Below are 20888 nucleotides of genomic sequence, written 5' to 3' on the forward strand. Positions count from 1 at the left end.
AATGTAAGCACGCGCAGTATTTTTTTAAATTATTATTTACATTTCATTAAGAAGATTGACATCTTTGGTCATACAAGTTCTATAGTACACAAACATTTTTTTAATAATATATACAAAAGCTCAAATTGAAAAACTTTCCCAATGCGTGTAACGCATATTTCTTTAAGTTTTATCAAAAATTTACAACAAATTTTTCATTTTAAACTATGATTAATTCTCATTGAAACAGATATTATTTCATAATACTCTCCAAATATCATCGAACAAACATCCTATCCTCATTGAAAACCATTTAAATTGAAAAACATGCAGGATACATATATAATAATCCACGCACACATTATTTTGTGACTCACACGCGCCAGCAATCTAATGAATACAATTATAATCGAATAATACGTGACGACACAAATGACGCAGAACGAAGTTAACAGAATGAGATTCCAGAACAAATAAATTAGTATTGACTAAAATAAAAATATTCAACCGACGTGAATAATGCGTCTATTGGAATTTCATCATTACAGATGTTACGAATATAGTGAAGAGATATGGTCACCTGTTGTAAAACCATAAATAATTTATGAGAGCAATCGGTAAGCAGTGTACCATAAAATATGCAAGGCTATGTGTCCATTCAATGATAATGACAGCATTTTTTTTTTGTATATACATATTATTTTAAATAGATAAATGCTTTTATTTATAAACGTGGCTCAGATGAGAATTATATGGCATTTCATAGCTCAAACTCTAGGTTTGACCCCATTCTGCCACAACTTAAATTATAAATAGAACACTTGTTTTTTACTACTTGAGTATTATATTGTTACAACTAGTTTTGCAAGCTACAAATGCTTCCATCTATGGGTTGAAATACAACATTATATTTAAAACCGTAGATGAAAGCTTCTATAGCTTCCGAAACGTAACAATATATTCAAGTGGTGAAAGTCAAGTATTTCATTTATAATTCAATCATGTCGTACCACAAAGTAAATTCCGAAATAATAAATAACACTGTCGCAACTTGATTCCTGTTTACAAACACAAACTACCTTGGGCTAACCTGAATACATATAGACATTTTGAATTATGTTTAAATCATCTATATTAAGTTTAAAAATCAATAAATAAAATAAAAGTTTAAAAAAATAAGTACCTCATCAATGAATGATATATCATTTATCAAAAATCGTGTTTATACCTTATCAATGAATGATATATCATTTATCAAAAATCGTGTTTATACATATATGTCTAAACACAATTTTTATTGTAATCTCAACATGAATGAGAAAGTGAGGACTTTCATTGGCTGGTAACATTCAACCTACCCATGACATCTGTAATGGTGATCTTCCGAGTTATTAAGTAAATAACATTAATATAAGTAAAAGTACAAGCGACCGCTTGTTAAACTTTGGTAAATGGAAATAAATAGAATTTTGCGCTACTAAAAACCATTGTTGACAAAACGAATCCACTAATTTGTACAATGTTTGGTTCCTTAACACTATTAACTGTACACTGTATGTCATCACACCATGCGGGAAAATATCTATTTTACAAAACCTTACGATAATAATAGTTTTGAATGATTCATACAGCGCCTCTTTCGTAAAATACCACCTCGAGGGCGCTGTATTGTTATTTTTTCAACATTGACAAACTGTCTGTTGTGCAGGTCGAGAGAATAGAGACATTTAAGGTTTGGAAAATTCTTGATTTAATGGATTCCATTTGGTTGACTTGTCAAACTATTAATAACACAAGCGTTGTCGCTTGGCTTGCCATACACTGTATATTGTATGTATGTTGTAATGTATATTAGTATACATTACAATGTATATCGATGATTTACAAGTTCTGACAAATTTAGTTGCTTGTTCAATTAGTTATTATTTTTGCGATTTTTTCAAATCATCATACTTGAATAATTTTAACACATTTATGCCACTGCAAGATTTTGAAAAACTGACATTCAAATACAAGTGCCTGAAGTTAAAAAAATTTTAATGCTCCGAAAGCTTCCTCCATATTCCCAGGTCCGGCATAGAAACTCTCGGTTTCCATTAGAACCCATGCATTAAAAAAAAACTCATACCAGTATTTAATCGATCGTGCAAAGATTTTCACGATCAAAGATAAAAATGATAACTAATGCTTTCAAAGTCCCTATCACTGTCAGCGGGGCATGTAAGTTAATACTTACTAGTGTGTACAATCCATCACCATGTTCTAATACTCAATATTTAGTAGTTTTTTTTTTGGCGACACCTGTATAAGATTGCAAATCATTAAAACACAAATATGTCAAACAACGTAATATCTAGTAGTAATAATCTCCGCCGACTTAATTGATCAAAATCCACTCCAAACGGACCCTGTGTTAGTGGACTTCATTTTTGACAAACCCTGATTAATATCGGACTTCATTCATAACAAACCCTGATTATGCGGACTTCAATTTAAATTTATTTCATAAATCATAAAAAACGAATTGTCAAACAAATATTACAATCTTTTAGCAGAAATAATTTAATTTAAATATTTAAAATCTAATTTCATCCATTAAATCAAGAAAATTTTCTTTCTTTTCTTCTAAATACAAATATGAGACTATAATATACAAAAAAAAATTTAAACATACATTTTATACAATATAACAGACATGAAAAATTTTTAGTCACGACACCAAAACTTTTCAATAATCTCAAATACTCGAAGTGTGAGATTTTCAGAATATTTTTCTACATATCATGCAGAATTGTAAACACCAAACTTAATTAAGATACAGTATAAAATATTTGTATGATACAAAAGGTAGGATTTGAAACGGCCAATTTCGGTCACACTTAAACCACATTTCTTCTTATTGGCATTTAACCCTTGCCGGTCCAATGTCGACTCTCACTCGACTTCGATTTTTTTCCTCGTAGGTCCCATGTCGAAAGTCATTAGACATTTTTTTATCATTAGCATTATTAAGTTAAAATGCAGGCTCACATTTTTTTACACTCCTATCTATTACAGCAGGACATGGAGAAGAGGTTAAATGATTTTTTGCCCATTGGAATGAGTAACTGTTTACCTGAAAGCGATACAAGGGGGTCGTTTCAGGGGCTGGCTCGGCTCACGCATTCAACAGTTAGTCACTGTCAGTTACACTCGCTCCGTGCACGCGCGAACAGCTATTAGCAATATGGAAATTATTACCGATATTCAAGAATATTCAGCCCACTAGAACATCGAAAGAAATTTAAAAGCCATCTGTCGTCAAAGAATTGTTGATGAGTTTAGTTGGTGATTCTCGGGCTACTAACAATAAAACAATATAAAATAAAGATAATAAGGCCATTACTATGTACGTTTAAAAAATAAATCTTGTTTTTACTAGAAATTTAGTTTTTTTTTTAATCAAATTAAAAAATTAGTTTCTCTTGAAATACTGTTAATCTATTCAGGACCTGGTGGAAAGTTTTTTTTGGGGACCGGAAAGGGTTAATAAGGTGAACGGGGGTTTTGCTGACACCGCCAGTTATTGACTATTTTGTACGTGAACAACATTATACCCATACAGATTTTACAGTATCCATTTTTATGACATCAAAATACTGCCTTTATTAGCGATAAACATTTGGTCTAAATGTTTCTACTATTCGATTTAACAGAGTTAATACACACACAGACACATCAAACACTTAAAGAATAAGAAATATACTAAACATGAACCGAATATAACATAAATGAATTACTTTGATATGGTAAATACATAGTTTGGTTGTAAATCAATATTAATTGAACCAAAATGATTATAATGTCAATAACTGGGGAATATAAACTGTTTTTATTATTATTTAGTGTTTAAAACTTAAATATGAATGAGAAAAATAATTTTTCATCAATAATTGGTTTGTATCATTGACATATTTATACAAAAAAAAATTTTTGCTATTTCTAAAGGCATTACTTTTTACAATATCGTCGTTTGTGGTTTAATACCATTGACTAAATTGATCATAAAAGAGCGATAAAAGACACGGCAGTGTTCAAAAACGTTAGATTCTTCCAGCAGATTGGTTAAGATCCAAAACCAACAAAGACAAATGATCCATGAATTAAATCAATACAAAATAATGATGATTGCAATTCTTTTCTTCTTAGAAATCCATAGATATTGTTACAATATAGAAGAGGATTGTACAATTGTACTGTCAAATCTTTTATTCATGAATTCCACGGATGTGATCATAATATAGAAGAGAATTGCACAAGTGTATTGTCGAGATTTCTGATGATTCTAGTGTCTATGGTAATCACATATTATTTAAAGTTAGGTATTAGATCTCCATAACATGCAGGAAAATGTCAAGGTCGGATATATATTCTATTTACTGATTTAAACTTGCATGTTTCCTAATTGACTGTGGTTTCTGAATGACGATTTCCCTGAAAACTACCATATAAAACAGATGACACTATATTCCTAAAATATAAAATTTGTGGTGAGCTGGTTGACAGGCCTAATAAATGCACTTTGATTCTAGTGAGATTATCATGGTGTTGCCGCCGCGTGGAATCCCGACTCCCCGGCCACTGGCGGCACTGGGCGGAATCCGACGGCTCGATACGTGTGGAGTATTCAACTGTTTGTGGCCTGGTTCTGATTGGCCGATGGCTCCGGTTGTTTGATTAGTTGACCGGCGGTGGCGGTGGCCCCAGAAGACCCCGCCTGCTGTTCTTCGGGATCTAAATTTGAAAATAATAATATTATATTTAAAAATCAATCCACGTTTGTTTTTTATTTTTTGACAAAAGAGTGAATTTGAAAAATATATTTTTCTATTTGTTTGCTAAATTATTTCCACAATCATATCACAGTATTATTTCCCAATTATATCACAGTAAAGTGCCCTTAAGGTATTTTAAGAAAATGGTGTATTACAAATTATCCAAAATTATTTATTATCATAAAAAAACTCAATGACCATTACCCCGCAGGAGTAGGCACAAAGAACTGAACGCCTCACCAATCTGTCTTTGTTAACAGTCTTCACCCCTTCCACATTCACGTATCTCCTCATACATACCACAGACTATTCCAACTCCTGACCTGACCACCTTTAAGTACATGAAATACTTGATCGTGCCAAGTTTTCCGTCTTACTCTGCTTCTATTGACCACATTTTCATTATCATAAAGTGTAAGGAACGTGGGTGACACAATGGTGACAAGAACATCGTCGCAATCGTGTGAATACCCGCGTAGTCTGGCAAGGGCATTCTAGATTTCTCTCCTAGAAAGTAGTCTCTCACTTAGAAGCTACCTAGTAACTTGTATTTAGAATAAACCAAAGTCAAAGAACTGGCAATGTTTTACTGACAATCTTCCACCAATTTACTACCCAACATTGTATCGACGGACCTCGGACGGATTTGCAGATAGAGTACTTTACGTAGGTAAAGTACTCTATCTGCAAATCTGTTACTTTAAGGAGAGAGCTTAGAAGATTTTTTCAACGTATTTTCTTTATTAATTAACGGTTTTATCTGAAATTCTCAACTAGTATTATACATTCAAAAACACGATAAAATAATGTTTTAAATCGTTTTAAAACTTTAAGTGTCTGGCGTTTTAGGAGTTCAGTTCATTTCGAAAATTCGATGTAGGTAGCTTATACGCCTGAAAATAAGGGGTAATTTATTTTACACATTTTATTTTGTTTATTTATATTTGTAGATAACGGTTTGTTGATAACGTACACCAAATATCTCAAAATTGACAAAAATGTAATTAGAGCACTTTACGTAGGGCACGTCGATATTAAAGTGCTAAATTAGGATGTTCTATTTTGATATTGAAAGCTGTCCCACCGCATTCCCAAATCTGATACAGAAGCATCTAGGCTTCCTGACAGACCTTCTCTTTCAAATAATTTTTTTATGAACTAAGTCGTATTATACGCCAATTAGTTGATAGATGTCTCACCCTTCGATCGGCTACAATAACTGCTATGGTCTTATATCAGTTCGCAACCAGCGCACTAAATTTGGCAAGCGTGCCTTTTGCGGGACCGCTGTGTTGGTGTCTAACAATGTGGGGTACCTACCCGAGGTGGCGAGCTGCTGCAGCCTCTCGGGCAGGCCGGCGGTGGTGAGGCCGGCGTGCGGCGTGTGCAGGATGTCGGGCATGGCGTTGCGGCGCCCCGTGCGCCCCGTCACCAGGAACTCCGTGGGTAGCGCAGGCTCCTTGTTCTGCATCACTGCCATCATCTTCAGGGCTGCAAACAACCCCACACCCACCTTAGTATCAGACAACTTCTCATACCGTACACACACATCAACTTCGAATACTTCATTTGTCAAAACTTTGGTAAAATGAATTAAAAGATATGAAATACCAAATAACAAGGCGGACCAACCATTATTAACCTGCTAGAAATTGTGCAAATTTTTTATATATATTAAGACATTATTGGTTGCTGGTTTTTTCATCAACCCCAACTCTAATTACTATACCAATTAGGGTCGTATACAAATAATAAGTTACCGCAGATCTAATTCCGATCTGTACAATGTTTTTAGGCGTCATTGCAAAGGGTTAAAAATCATATTAAATTTTCAAACGTTGTGAAACTAATATAGGATCAATGATCAGTATTTTATGTAAGTACCAAATGAGAGATTATGTCTCAATGTAACGGTGCGTTGGTACTGCTCCACAGGTAATATTAATAGCGACAATAAAAGAAATTTAAGAGTATCATAAATACTACTATCATTCACCCTACGGATGACATATTAATATTATAAGCGTCTCAACTTGAGATTATACATCTATCGATTTTATATGAAAGAAGATGGAAGTCTGAGCATCTCAGGGTTTTACGACCTGCCATTTGGTTAGCTTAAGTGATACTTCAAACACTTGTTTACATTCACTCACGACTTCCATCATATTTATATAAAAATGATAGACGTTTCATCTCAACTTGAGACACCTATAATAAATACAATATATCCTAGTCATACAGGAGAAAGTGACCTAGTGCATTTCTTACAAAAACATGATCATTGACTATTTGATATCTTACTGGCTTAATATTGCCCCGAACAAAATACCAAAGGATTTTAAACTTGGAGTTTAATAATTTATATTGACTTGTTAAAAATGACTAAATGCATTGACGTTTATTTTCTTGCCAAGCAAAAGTGTCCTAAATGGCCCTCCTGAACATTTTATGTTTTGTTAGTTGGTCACTTTCTCCTGTACAACTACGATATATACAACATTTTGAGTGTGTCCAAATACTTGTTCACAAAATCTGGATTATCTCCAATTACAGGAGTTATTTTCATATTATTTTTTAACATCTCATCAAAGATGAAGAAGAATATGGAAGTCTGGGTATTTACGGGGCTTACGACCGTCATAGGCTCTTATATTAGTATGTGAGATCCGAATCCGAAAATAATATGAAAATAACTCCTGTAATTGGAGATAATCCAGATTTTGTGAACAAGTATTTGGACACACTCAAAATGTTGTAAATAAATTATCTGGTCAAATTATAAGCTTAATAATAAAAATGAAAATGGTATTTTCTGGCGTTTCTCATGTGTGTGATTATAATCCGGGATTCGGATCTCACATACTAATATAAGAGTTTCTGCTTAATAAAAAGCTTCTTTACATCTCACCAATAGATGTCTCTAGTGAAGTTTTAGTGATTCATGAACAAGGTTTCTAAATTGGTTCATATATATAGAACTTCCAAGAATTTGAGTAGTGTGGTTGTCAATAATGGGTAGAATTGGTGAATGTTACACGTGTGTAAAGTGATCACTTAAACCAGCCTATGACGGTCGTAAGCCCCGTAAATACCCAGACTTCCATATTCTTCTTCATCTTTGATGAGATGTTAAAAAAAAAATAAAATAAAATAATACGATATATACATATGTACATAAAAGTAATTTTTATTTTAAACCATGCACTACATATTTTGTGAATAACAGTTTTTTGGGGGCAGTCGTTACACTATAGCAAACACAACTGGGTCATACAGTAACTACATTCTCATTAAATCATGCGGTATTAATCAAATAATTTAAAAATTACCATAAAAACACTCTAAAATGATAAAATAATCTTATTTTAACAAGCGGAGGATTTTAGGATAAGACAATTTCTGGATTGTGGGTATTTCTGAGTTAAATTTGACGCATAGCGCCTCTGTATCGCATCCAATTGTGGCGGCACCCTAACTGTTCAGCACATCCTGCCTACGGGCAAGGTTACGTCTGACCATTGTAACTTATTGCCACCTCGTGCTAAGGACAAGGCGTCAAACTCACCGTCAAGCATGCGTCTGATGAATTTTAGTTTGGGTTTGATCGAGAAATGCGATTATAACAAATTGTTGTCAGGTGATTTTGTTCATCAACCCCGAACCTAATTATACCCAGACAGTCTGTTACCCAACCCTCAGTACTAATCATCCATTACTTATGGATGATTAGTACTGAGGGTTGGGTAACAGACTGTCTTACAAGCATCTCCCGCTCTCTACCAACAGTATGTAAAAGACACTTTTAAGCGTTTCCCGCAAACAATGTCTTAATAGAAACTTGACAATTGACAATTATGCTCCTCAAAACGGGAGTGAATGTAAAAGAAGAGGTACATCAATTTAAAAAGCAGGGTGGGACCATTCCCGAGAGATCAAAGTCTCCCGACTAAATGAGAAATGGCGAGAAACTAGTTCAACTAAATGGGTGACCTTCTTGGTAATATAACTTGGACCTCTATCTTTGCCTACGCATGAATACGATGCTTTATCTTTTCAGTTCTTTTCTAGAGCCCAAATCCATTGGACTCTTGCCCAAGCTACCACAAAGAAGATCAGTGTATCCAAAATGCGGTGCTATAGAAAATTGCCCAAAATATTTTTAATCCAAGTTTTACTCGGTAAATACCACTATTTTTTCAAATCTCTTGTGACACGGTGTTTGAAAATGATGCGGAATGCATTGAAACACATGTCACAATAGATTTTAAGAAATAGTGATATTTACCCAGTAAAACATAAATGAAAAATGGAAAGATATTAGTACAAAGTGACTGCTGAATCAATGAAATTATGCTCAAATATTTTTATCAAGTGTTTAAGGATGCATAGAAAATATGAATATATTTTTTTTAAATGTGAATAGTGCTAAGGTATTAGTGTAGTGTTGCTGGTGTAGCGATGGTCCTGACCAAGGATGGATACATCTCGAACCCGATAGACTAAACTATCAATGAGTGGTTAGAAATTTTTTTGTCAATTGTATTTTAATTGATCCCACGGGAGTCGAAGACGGAACCATATACGTCGACCAAACGCACTAACTACTATACCGTGAATGCAAATTAAAGCAATACATTAATCATAATAATTGTATGCTGCTTAATAATTATAAGTACAAGAACTGGAAAAAAATCTTTGTGAAAGTTGGTCCAAATGATGAAATTCTCGGAAGCAATGTCACAGATGTTAAGACAAAGCAGTGTATTTATTTAACCCAAAATATGGAAACACATATTTACAATAATTATTTTTATGAAAAAAAACAAATGATATTATACTTTTCAAATAACAATATGGCGAGAATATAATTAAAAATAACTGATAAAGATGCAAGCACTCGCGGATCTAAATTGAGGGGAAACTACTGAAACAGCCTGAAAGAGCAAATTGTGCACATTTTGTTTGAAAATGCCAAGGCGAAACAATTGTCACAAATTTTAGCTAAATGTGTTTTTAACAATAAAATACAATTTTGTAGATTCTAAAAATCAATGTTTGATTTTAATATTTAATATATAAATTCAAATGGAGTTCTACAAATTAAATGCCAAATCTATAAATTAATTCACTAACTAGTCACAAATTTTAGTTGAATGTGTTTTTAACAATAAAATACAGTTTCGTAGATTCTCAAAATCAGTATTTGATTTTAATATTTAATTTATAAATTCAAATGGAGTTCTACAAATTAAACGCCAAATCTATAAATAATGACATATAAAGATTGTAGGAAACGTAGTTTATTAGCCCTATGCATCGCAGGGCTCAGATAAAAGTTAAAGAATCATAATTCTTTAACTTTTATCTGAGCCCTGCGATGCATAGGGCTAATAAACTCATGCCTCTAGCGAAATAGCGAGTGTTTTTGCCTAGAATTTTCACTCATGAATTACATGAAATTATAGTAACTTAAAGACTTATACTTATAGTAACATAAAGAGTAAATCCACTCACGAGTAGGCATAGGCTATGAAACTTAAAAAGTTGAAGCCTGAGTAGGGTCATGATAAGCGGTGTTGCATAAGCCGTAGCTAGATTTCTAGTCACTAGGACGTTAGGTAATTTTAAAAAAATGCATAGGGCAACTGCATCATATTGACGTAGCATTATCTTGTTTATAAATTACACGGAGGCGAAATAATCCATATTATTCTTCATCTATGTTGAGATATAAGGATAATTTATAATCTAAATGGTTTGTAACTTACCTGCAGATCGAATATTGCAAATTTAAAAATATGATTTAATAAAATAAGTGATAAATGATAGCTATAAAAAATATTGTAATTGCACTACCAAGAGTGAATGCAGACTGATTTAAATGCGCTGATTTGATTATTTTAAATATAATACTATTGTTATTAAAATGTCCATAAAAATGATTCATATTTCATAATAAGGGTAATATCGCATCTTTTATTGTCGTATTGTCGGATTCAAATTCACCAAATCAGTATATCACATGATAAGTGTTATTCAATATCCCCATTTCAAATGGACGTGACCCATTTTGTGCAGCAAATGCGGCAAAACCTTGTAAATTTAACTTAGCTGACCGTGCAATCTCGGATGCACTTCTCTGTTGTCACGTAACGATTACTTAGCATTTTGATTAGACCGGTGTCTGAATACGACTTTGTTTTGTTTTGATTTCGTGGAATCAACAATGGACACTCAGAGCGTCTTATTATAATTTGATATGACATTGTTCTCCTTCCGTAATGACTCGGGGTTTAGCATATTTATGCACAATCACACATACATACACAGACATATGTATATTTTTTATTTAATATGGTTACAAAAGTTTCTGTTATACATTTTATAATTAAAATGTAACTTTGTTTTAAAATCACTATAAATTTATTAATTCGAAGCCTTATCCGCACCCCAATGGTGCATAGGGCACTGTATCATATAAACGCAGTATTATCTTGATCGTTAACACACAAAGAAAAGGTGATCAGCCCTCCGCTTCAGGTACCAGTCCAGGGTAATATTAAATAAATATTAGAGTGAAAAAATCAGTGAAAATTTATAGTGATTTTAAAACAAAGATACATTTTAATTATAAAATGGAAAATCATAAAGTAAGTGCTTCAAATATAAATTATTTATTGTTATCAATTTTCTAGACAATTCTATTTTTACAACCCTAAAATTAATAACGCAGTTCTCTCCAATAAAGAGACTAAGCTCTTGTGCTTGGAGAGGGACTTACTTTGTTGATAATGTAATGTATTTTTTGTGTTTTTATTTCTTTCATTTCCTCTATAATTCATTTCATTTTTAGCATTTTACTGTCTTCAATTATTTTTATATCTGCAGGAAGGTTATTGAAGTATTTGGTTCTCAAATATTTAGAGTTCTGTTGATATCGTTTGGAATAGCATTTTGGTACTGTAAATAGTCTTTCTGCACATTTTGACATATTTAACTTGTTTTAAAAAAAAAGTGTAGTTACGTCATTATTGCACCAGTTGAGCGATGTGATGCAGTGCCCTATACACCATCGGAGGGTGCAGATAAGGGTTAGAAGAATAATTATTAAAAGGTATTCTTACCACGTCCCTGAGTGTTGCAAAACAAAACACTTAAACCAATTCACAATTGATTTGAATAAATTCAAATATGTGCATTCGAATAACAACGCATCGATGCAGAGACTGAAATGTTTCAGCAAAGGAAAAAAAATCTCACAATTGCACTATTTTAGCATTACAGTATTAACACATCCTAGAATCTTTCACCCACACTTCTTGACAGTCAATTATTTTTTATTACACGGCGTTTCTCAAGACCGATTCACACAAAAATGATTATTCAGAACGCCGTTACAAAACAGAGGCAATTAGTAATGTATGCATTAATTATAATTTCAAATGGACGAGTAATTAGATTCGGAGCAGGAAATAAAGTTGCAGACACAATACCGCTCTGCTGTGAGCGCAGAAGGCCTGTGATGCAGAATCACTATATTCGTATTATTATCTCAAATGAGAAGGTGTCGTTACACTTGCCAGTCGGTTTAATATTACACTAATACAAGAATAATAATGTTTTTTATGCAGATACTTTGTGGCACATTTTATAAACTTTACAAAATAAAACTAGAACTTTGATTTTAGCCATTGTTTTTAAGTGGTTAAAAACAAAGTTCTAGTTTTATTTTATAAGGTTTATGCGAATTTATAACACATAATTAATTTCATGTCCGCCTCCGTAGTGTAATAGTCAGCACTCTCGGCTACCGTTCTGGAGGTCCCGGGTTCGATTTCCAGGGGGGGTCGAATAAATTTAAGTGATTTTTTCACTCTAATATTTATTTAATATTACCCTGGACTGGTACCTGAAGCGGAGGGCTGATCACCTTTGCTTCATGTGTTAACGATCAAGATAACACTGCGTTTATGTGATGCAGTGTCCTATGCACCATTGGGGTGCGGATAAGGGTTTGAATGAATTAATTTCATTGATTGATTCGGCAGTCACTTTGAGGTAAAATCTATCCATTTTTAATTAATCACAATAGATTTTAAGAAATAGTGGTATTTACTAAGTAAAACTTAAATTAAAAACATAAATACTAACTCTGGAGTCGATGTATCTAAACCTGTCCGGGAGAGAGTTTCTGCGGACAAAACTGTATCTGGGAAGAGTTTATTATTTTTTTTTTCAGTTTTTAAAAAAAAATATCTTAGCCAATGCTATAATCAACATATTTATTTGAATAAAAAAAATTACACCAGTAAACTTGTTTTATATCAAAATTACCTTGTTTCATTCAAGTGTCAAGATGTTTTAGAGTCCATGTTCAACCCTGATGGTGACAAGGTTGAGAAAAATACCAATAAAAAATTGTTTTAGTTGTAGTTTTATTTTATAAAGTTCATGGGTTTTCTTTGACAGCGCCATTACGATGTCACACAAACTTTGTTTAATGCCATGGGTAAAACACAAAAAAAAATCTAAAAATATTTTATGGGATACAGATAAGAAAGTAAAAGAGTTCAAAGTGCCATATGGGAAAGGAAGTGGGGAAGAAACAGTGGATAGGAAAAGTGCACTCTGGTTAGCATGGCCATAATTGTATAAGCTTGTGTAACATATACACTGCTTATCCGTAGTTTGAGGTCATAATAATATAATAATTTCATAAATAATAGCGCATAAAATCATACGTCTGTTTGAACATACAAAATAGTAGTTAGTGAATGAATTATTCCAATATGAGTGCTCCCAATACTTCCCGATCTATGATGGATGTCCTGTGCAATATTTCTAGTGCCCTGATGATGGAATAGGTACAGTAAAACCTCGATATAACAGACTAATTGGGAGGAAAGGGTGTGAATTTTACATTCACAAAGTGGCACCCTACATGCTCTGAGGTGGGAAAAAAAAAAGAGGAACAATTTACGCAAGATGAAAAAAGTCCCTACCATGTTTGATGAACATTGTAAAATATGTTATTTTGGAACAAATGAAAAGTGTAACCAGTGCCTTCTCTATCATATTTATATTCCTTACCAAATACTTGTTCACAAATCTGGATTATACTTATAACGTGGTAATATTTTTCTTTTGTAAATTGGGTGTAAATAATATGTAAAGTGGGTGTATAATAATAAAATAAACAATGTGTTGCTTTGTAATTAAAGAAACGACAACAAAAGTTTATTCTCAATTAATCTTTACAATGATTTTTATATCTATCTGATTCTGACAGTTAATAATATTATATTTATTGACTTGGCGTTTAATTTGTAGAACTCCATTTTAAATTATGTATTAATTTTAAATCAAACACAGATTTTTAACATCATTTTTAACATAACACAGATTAACTTAGTAGACTCAAAAAATCTGTGTTTGATTTAAAATTAATACATTAAAAAAAAAATATATATATATATATATATATATATATATATATTTATATATATATATATATATATATATATATATATATATATTATATTATATTTTTTCTATCGGATCTCTTTTGTTTAATTCTGTGCGACGCATGCGACATCTGGTGGTAGAACTGTTTTATGTAGGTACTATTTGTAGGTACTTAATAAAATGTATAGGTAGGTACCTAGGTATTTTATTACATACTTATTATCACTTTTTTACATTTTTGACATCTCAACATAGATGAAGAAGAATATGTAAGTCTGGGTGTTTGCAGGGTTTTCCTTACTGATTATTTACTTTTGGCTCGTTAAGTGATCACTTTACACACTTGCACATTCACCTACCCATGATTGACAGCCACACTACTCAATTTTTGTAACTCCTACATTTATCATTAACAGCGTCATGAGATTAATGATATATGTAGAAGTTCCAAAAATTTTAGTAGTGTGGTTGTCAATCATGGGTAGAATGTTGAATATTGCATGTGTGTAAAGTGATCACTAAACCAGCCTATGACAGGGCATAAGGCCTATAAATACCCAGACTTCCATATTCTTCTTAGATTATTCTTTTAAGATTTCTTTTTTTTTTATATAACTCCTAAGTGGGGGTAAATATTTGACATTGTGTCGGGTTTCGGTCCCGTGGTTAGTGTCGCGGACTCTTAAGTCAGAGTTTCTCAGTTCCAAGCCACTCTACCACAGTTTGATACCTATTTCTAATAATGAGCCGCTTAGGCTCACAGAAATAGTATGAAATTGAAATATTTCTGTAAATAATAAAATAATAATAATAATAAAACCCTTATCCGCACCCCAATGGTGCATAGGGCACTGCGTTATATAAACGCAGTGTTATCTTGATCGTTTACACATGAAGGAAAGGTGATCAGCCCTCCGCTTCAGGTACCAGTCCAGGGTAATATTGAATAAATATGACAGTGAAAAAATCACTTATATTTATTTTACCCCCCTTGGGAATTGAGCCCGGGACCTCCAGAACGGTAGTCGAGCGTGCTGACCATTACACTACGGAGGCGGACAAAAATAATAAAAACACAAATATTTCTCTTTTTTTTATAAAAATAATAATAATAAATTACATTATTATGTTGGTAAATTTATGATAGCTTTAAAATTGCTTGGTAAAAATTACCATTGGTTTGATACTTATCATCTATCTAGAAGGCACTGCAAATGGGTATTTTATGAAAGGGATCAAAAGATATATACACAATTTAAAAATCTTTATACAACCAAAACAAGTGCAAATAAATCAATAAAAAAATGCATTCACATTAATTCTAAAAGCCCTTGCTATTAATTACGGATATCCAACAACGTGCAGCGATACTAGTCTACGTTTTGAGCTACAACCACTACATTTTAAAATGTTAGAAAATAAAAAGAAGTAAAACAAAGAATGGTATTTAAATCGGGAACATAAAATGTTGAGATAGAAGACTGACCAGTCCACGTGTTTTATTCAAGGGCTGAACAGGAAAATAAAAATAAAAGAAATCCTCATCACGTGTCGTTATTAACTCTTAGAACCCTAGAGGGCGGTAAACCGGCTTTATTTAGTAACGCATATACCCTACTGGCCGGAATACCGGCCTCAACATCTATCCTCATCACCCTACGGCCCGGAATACCGATCTGCGAAGAAAAAACCGAGACGATACTATTGACTTATTGCGACATCACCGCGAGTGTGAGATAATTTATAAACATATTTTTACGTGAGACCAACAACACAAAAAGTTGTCCAAAAAACAGCAAAATATTGTCAGATTTTCTCAATAAATGCAATGATTTTTTTTACATCTCTCATAAATTTCTATTGTTTATTATTTCAATTGTTTTTTAAACCCTCATCCGCGCTCAATGGTGCATAGGGCACTGGATTATATAAATGCAGTGTTATCTCAATCGTTATACAAGAAGGAAAGGTGATCAGCCCTCCACTTCAGGTACCAGTCCACGGTTATATTGAATAAATATTAGAGTGAAAAAATCATTAATAAACGATTGCAAACAAAAAGTGAATTGGACCTAAAGAAAGCAAAACGATTGTCAACAAAAAGTTGAGTGGACTTAAAGAAAGCAGTACGATTGTCAACAAAAAGTTGAGTGGATCTGAAGAAAGCAGTTGATTGTCAACAAAAAGTGAATTGGACCTAAAGAAAGCAAAACGATTGTCAACAAAAAGTTGAGTGGACCTAAAGAAAGCAGTACGATTGTCAACAAAAAGCTAAGTAGACCTAAAGAAAGCAAAATGATTATCGACAAAAAGTTAAGTAGACCTAAAGAAAATAAACGATTGTTGACAAAAAGTAAAGTGGGCAAAGTGATTGTCAACGAAAAGTAAATTGGACGTAAAAAAGGCAAAGGAATTGTCAGAAAAGAGCGAATAAAATACGTAGACTTCCGAGCCGTCAATTTCAAATGCTCGAGTTCCCGATTTAAAGTGGAGTTCTACAAAATCAACACCATTTGAATTATTAACCTTTCCCCTACCAACTTCCGCGTGCACCGGTGATATGTATTTTGTACACCATATGAAAATGTGGTTTAAAAACGGGAAAAATGTTGCTTCTATTGACCATAGTTGAAATTGAAATGTCACAATTTTGTCATGTTAGCTCTGGTAATTATCTGAAAATGAGAAAAAAAAATACATCGCAATTAACCGCAATAGCTGGCGTAGCGACACAATCGCCGCGTAAGACGATCTGCGCACTACTGGCGAAGTAAACACATTACGACATGCGCGCCACACGCACACACGCAGAAACGTTTGTGTATTGGTGATTTTAATCCCGATTTATTCTTAAATTATTTATTTCCGTCGCTGAAAACTAATAACTTTATACTATAATACTTTAATGTAATACATGATAATATTACGGAGTAATACAAAAATTGTGAGCCCGTATTTATTATATTTTATATTGATATTCTCATTTTTAAAGTGGAGGTCTAGAAAATACATATCACCGGGAGGGGAAGGTTAATGAAGGAATGGTGTCGGACAAGGTACAAGGCACAAGGCACAATGCGCAAGGCGGGAGGAGTGGCTCCCCAGGATGCATAGTGGGCATGCCCCCCTACCTGATCGCTGCTTGAGACGTTTGCAGGATTCCGAGGGCTTGTGAATGCGGCCTGCCTTTATTTCAGACGTTTTGGAGGACATTTTACCCCTAGGGAATCGCAACCTGCGCTAACTGGGCCAACAAGAGACAATATTTACGTTTCATCAACAAGGGGAAAGTGAGTCAACAGTGTTACACATTCTCTTATTCATCAAACCATAAATAAAATGCATTTCTAGTAAAACTAGTCAAATGACGGGATAATAGAAAAAAAACGTAAATAATAACAAAACGCAATTACTTACACCAGTGTTCAGCAAACTTTTTCTATTCAAGGTACACCACACCTATCGAATTAAGAAATTTCAGAGGTGCATATTTACCATATTATGGTAACATATATAACATATTATGTTAAATGCCAAATGTGAGCCTACTTAACTGAGCGAAGGCAATCAAAATTCGAAGCAATTGTGTTATTTTCACGAAATCAGAGTTTTTCCGCGGCCCACCAAATAATCACCATGGTACACCAATGTGCCGCGGCACACACTTTGCGCAACAATGACTTACACAATGTGTGGACCGTACTGTTCATATATAGCATCTGACATGTACATCTATAATGCGCGCATGTGCGACTCTTTTTAACATCCTCATTCCTTTCAACAACGTCATATATCAAAAATCGACAATTTTCAGTTGTGCATGTTTACGGAATGCCCAGAAAATGTACTATATCCCAGCAAAAGAGGCATATTTTTAACTTAATATTTACCCGCTACAGGGCAGAAAGTGTTGTTTTTGAATTTTGAAGAAAAGGTATTGTTTAATTATATTTTTAAATATACTAAACATTTTTCAAGCGGAGAAAAACCCTTCAGGTGAAAAATGTTGTCCAAAAAACAGCAAAATAATGTCAGATTTTCTCAATAAATGCAAAGATTTTTTTACATCTCTCATAAGTTTCTATTGTTTATTATTTCAATTGTTTTTTAAACCCTCATCCGCGCTCGATGGTGCATAGGGCACTGGATCAAATAAAATCACCAATCTGGTGATATGGATCACCTAAAAAGGTCTGTTGCACAGTAAAAAGTTCATTAAGTGGCTTGATTTTTATTTTAAATACATTTCATTACATTCTTAAACTTTAAAAAAACGATCTCCTGAAAAATCAAGTTTTTCGATATGTGACGTTGTTGAAAGGAGTGAGCGATATGTAATTCTCTTTTTCCTTCTCTCTACGTTATTCTTTTCTCTCATGTAACAAAATGTGCCTAACAAATGTGACACTTACTTGAAATTTCACTCTCAATTCTCGTCGAACTAAGGACCTCCAGCATGTAAGCTAAACACGCTAAGCATTACACCACGGAGCCAGAACTTTAGGTTATTTATATAATAATTTTATGTAATAAATGTTTTCTTCAATCGTTACGTGTTTTTTAAATGTTTTCGTTTAAATATTTTTCTACAAAATCTTGTTTGGACTTCCGAAGTTCCACTGTATCCCATTTTATTTTTTCTTCTGCTTAATATTATCAGCGGGTTATTGTTCTCAAAATTTTCTATGTAACAAACATTTTTAGCGCAGTTAACCAACTTTGCAATATGGAAGTTTGGCTGTATTTATATGTTTTTCATTGGGAGAAAACGATAGCAATGATGTTTAATTTTATTTGTAATGCATTTGCAATAAACTGTGTATGAAATCATTTTTTATTTTATTTTAATGGTATATTTCATTGATGAATAATATTTGTTCAATCCCGGAACAAGTGCACGTTACAAATATGGGCGTAAAGCATGATAAACTAAACATTAATAATAAAAATGGATGTGAAATTACAGTGTAAAATAAAATATTTTCAAGGGCTTTTAACTAAAGTGTAACATTGTTGAAATAAAACTGGGTATTTTTTTGCCTTGTGAGTAACACTTTTGCCTCGCTTCCCCTACATAAAAATAATAACAAAAGAAACTAAATAATTTACCATGCTGATTGACTGAACATCGTGGAAAGGCGTGCAGTCAAAATATAAATAATTAGAAAAAAATCCTGTACTTAAATACGAAGTTAAATAAACATAACTTACAACACTCGGAAGATGAGAATTTCAGCAGCGGCAAGGCTGAAATAATCCGAAATTCAATGGAGGACCGAGCATTTATTTAATGTTTTTCGTTTAATCCCAGTAATCTCGAATATTATTTCTTATTTCACACCTCTGAACATTTTCGCCCGCCGGCTCACATGATAACCACTCGTTGAGTAAACGTGAGCGGCGAATACAAAAGACCGACTGATAACTCCTGCGGTTAATTAATTTCTAGATAAAATTCCGACTCGATAGTAAATTACTATAAAAATCCAATTTGATATCGAACCTGTCACAACGTCACAAACAACGGAGAGAATCGGAACGAAAAACCAGCGACAAAATATGAAAATAGAAAAGAATAAATAACAATAGACAATATTGTACAACGTGACGTGATTAGAGCTTGAAAGATAAAAAAAAATCATCGTTCAAATCAGATTGCGCAGAGTCGCGCTCAGGACTCGGCGTGTTCTTATGCTTGATTTTTTTTAAATGGATTATTAATATTTGAGACTTTCTTTGTTTTTTTAGAATATATGTATACGCCTCCGTAGTGTAATGGTCAGCACGCTCGGCTACCGTTCTGGAGGTCCCGGGTTCGATTCCCAAGGGGGTGAAATAAAATATAAGTGATTTTTTCACTGTAATATTTATTCAATATTACCATAGACTGGTACCTGAAGCGGAGGGCTGATCACCTTTCCTTCATGTGTAAACGATCAAGATAACACTGCGTTTATATGACACAGTGCCCTATGCACCATTGGGGTGCGGATAAGGGTTTTATTATTTATTATTATGTATACAAGTATTATATTTTTATATATATATATTTTTTGTAGAAATATATATTTATATTTTTTACATTTCAGAACGATATTATTATTTTGAAGAAAAACTTATTTCTTCAATGCGAAAACGATGTTTTAAGAAAAAAATCATTTACGTAAAATGTTACCTGGATTTAGAGGAAATAAAGTTACGATTTAAGTAATACGACTTTACTCGCAAACATAGATTTAATCAGCGAACTGCTGCACGAGGAGCCACACGTCTTTTCACGCCCATTTTTTTTTGGATAATTCATTGGAATTTGTATTTTTTAGATACTGAAAAAACATTTTAAATCTTTTTACATTTTGCCTTTCAATAACCCTTTTTGTACCTTCCGACTGTTCCTTTTTTTCGAAGAAAAACTTATTTTGTCAATACTGAATCTATGTTTTAATAAAAAAAATTAAATCTCCTGGCGTAAAAAATGGACCGTTTTTCAGAAAAATAGAAACAATCTTGGGTTCAAACCAAATATCAAAAACTTTGGAGGGTCGTAGAAACAAAGATTTTAACTTTTGAAAGAAAAAAGAAAATTACATGGATGCTTATTATTTTTATAATAAATTTAAATAAATA

The 20888-nt window shown here is 33.0% G+C and overlaps 1 protein-coding gene across 1 annotated transcript; it reads right to left on the reverse strand.

The window, feature by feature from the left end:
* Nucleotides 1-2588: 2588 nt before the first annotated feature.
* LOC148302565 (uncharacterized) lies at nucleotides 2589-19801 on the reverse strand. The gene is made up of 4 exons (XM_088271412.1): nucleotides 19473-19801; nucleotides 17393-17505; nucleotides 6114-6284; nucleotides 2589-4752 (listed from the first exon to the last, which is right to left on the reverse strand). The coding sequence occupies exons 2-4, from the start codon at nucleotides 17472-17474 to the stop codon at nucleotides 4646-4648; spliced, it is 360 nt and encodes a 119-aa protein (XP_088127538.1). The 5' UTR covers nucleotides 17475-17505; nucleotides 19473-19801; the 3' UTR covers nucleotides 2589-4645.
* Nucleotides 19802-20888: the final 1087 nt, after the last annotated feature.

This window comes from Brachycentrus maculatus, unplaced genomic scaffold, assembly GCF_059751285.1.
Source record: "Brachycentrus maculatus isolate JH-2025_06_01 unplaced genomic scaffold, ASM5975128v1 h1tg000440l, whole genome shotgun sequence".
Lineage (NCBI taxonomy): Eukaryota > Metazoa > Arthropoda > Insecta > Trichoptera > Brachycentridae > Brachycentrus > Brachycentrus maculatus.

Excerpts from the sequence above, each read along its gene's own strand:
- LOC148302565 (XM_088271412.1), bottom strand. The coding sequence starts at position 17,474 with ATGTCCTCCAAAACGTCTGAAATAAAGGCAGGCCGCATTCACAAGCCC. Across the intron at positions 6,285-17,392 it reads ACGTCTCAAGCAGCGATCAG|CCCTGAAGATGATGGCAGTG; the intron begins GTAGGGGGGCAT and ends GGTTGTTTGCAG. Across the intron at positions 4,753-6,113 it reads GCAGCAGCTCGCCACCTCGG|ATCCCGAAGAACAGCAGGCG; the intron begins GTAGGTACCCCA and ends TTTCAAATTTAG.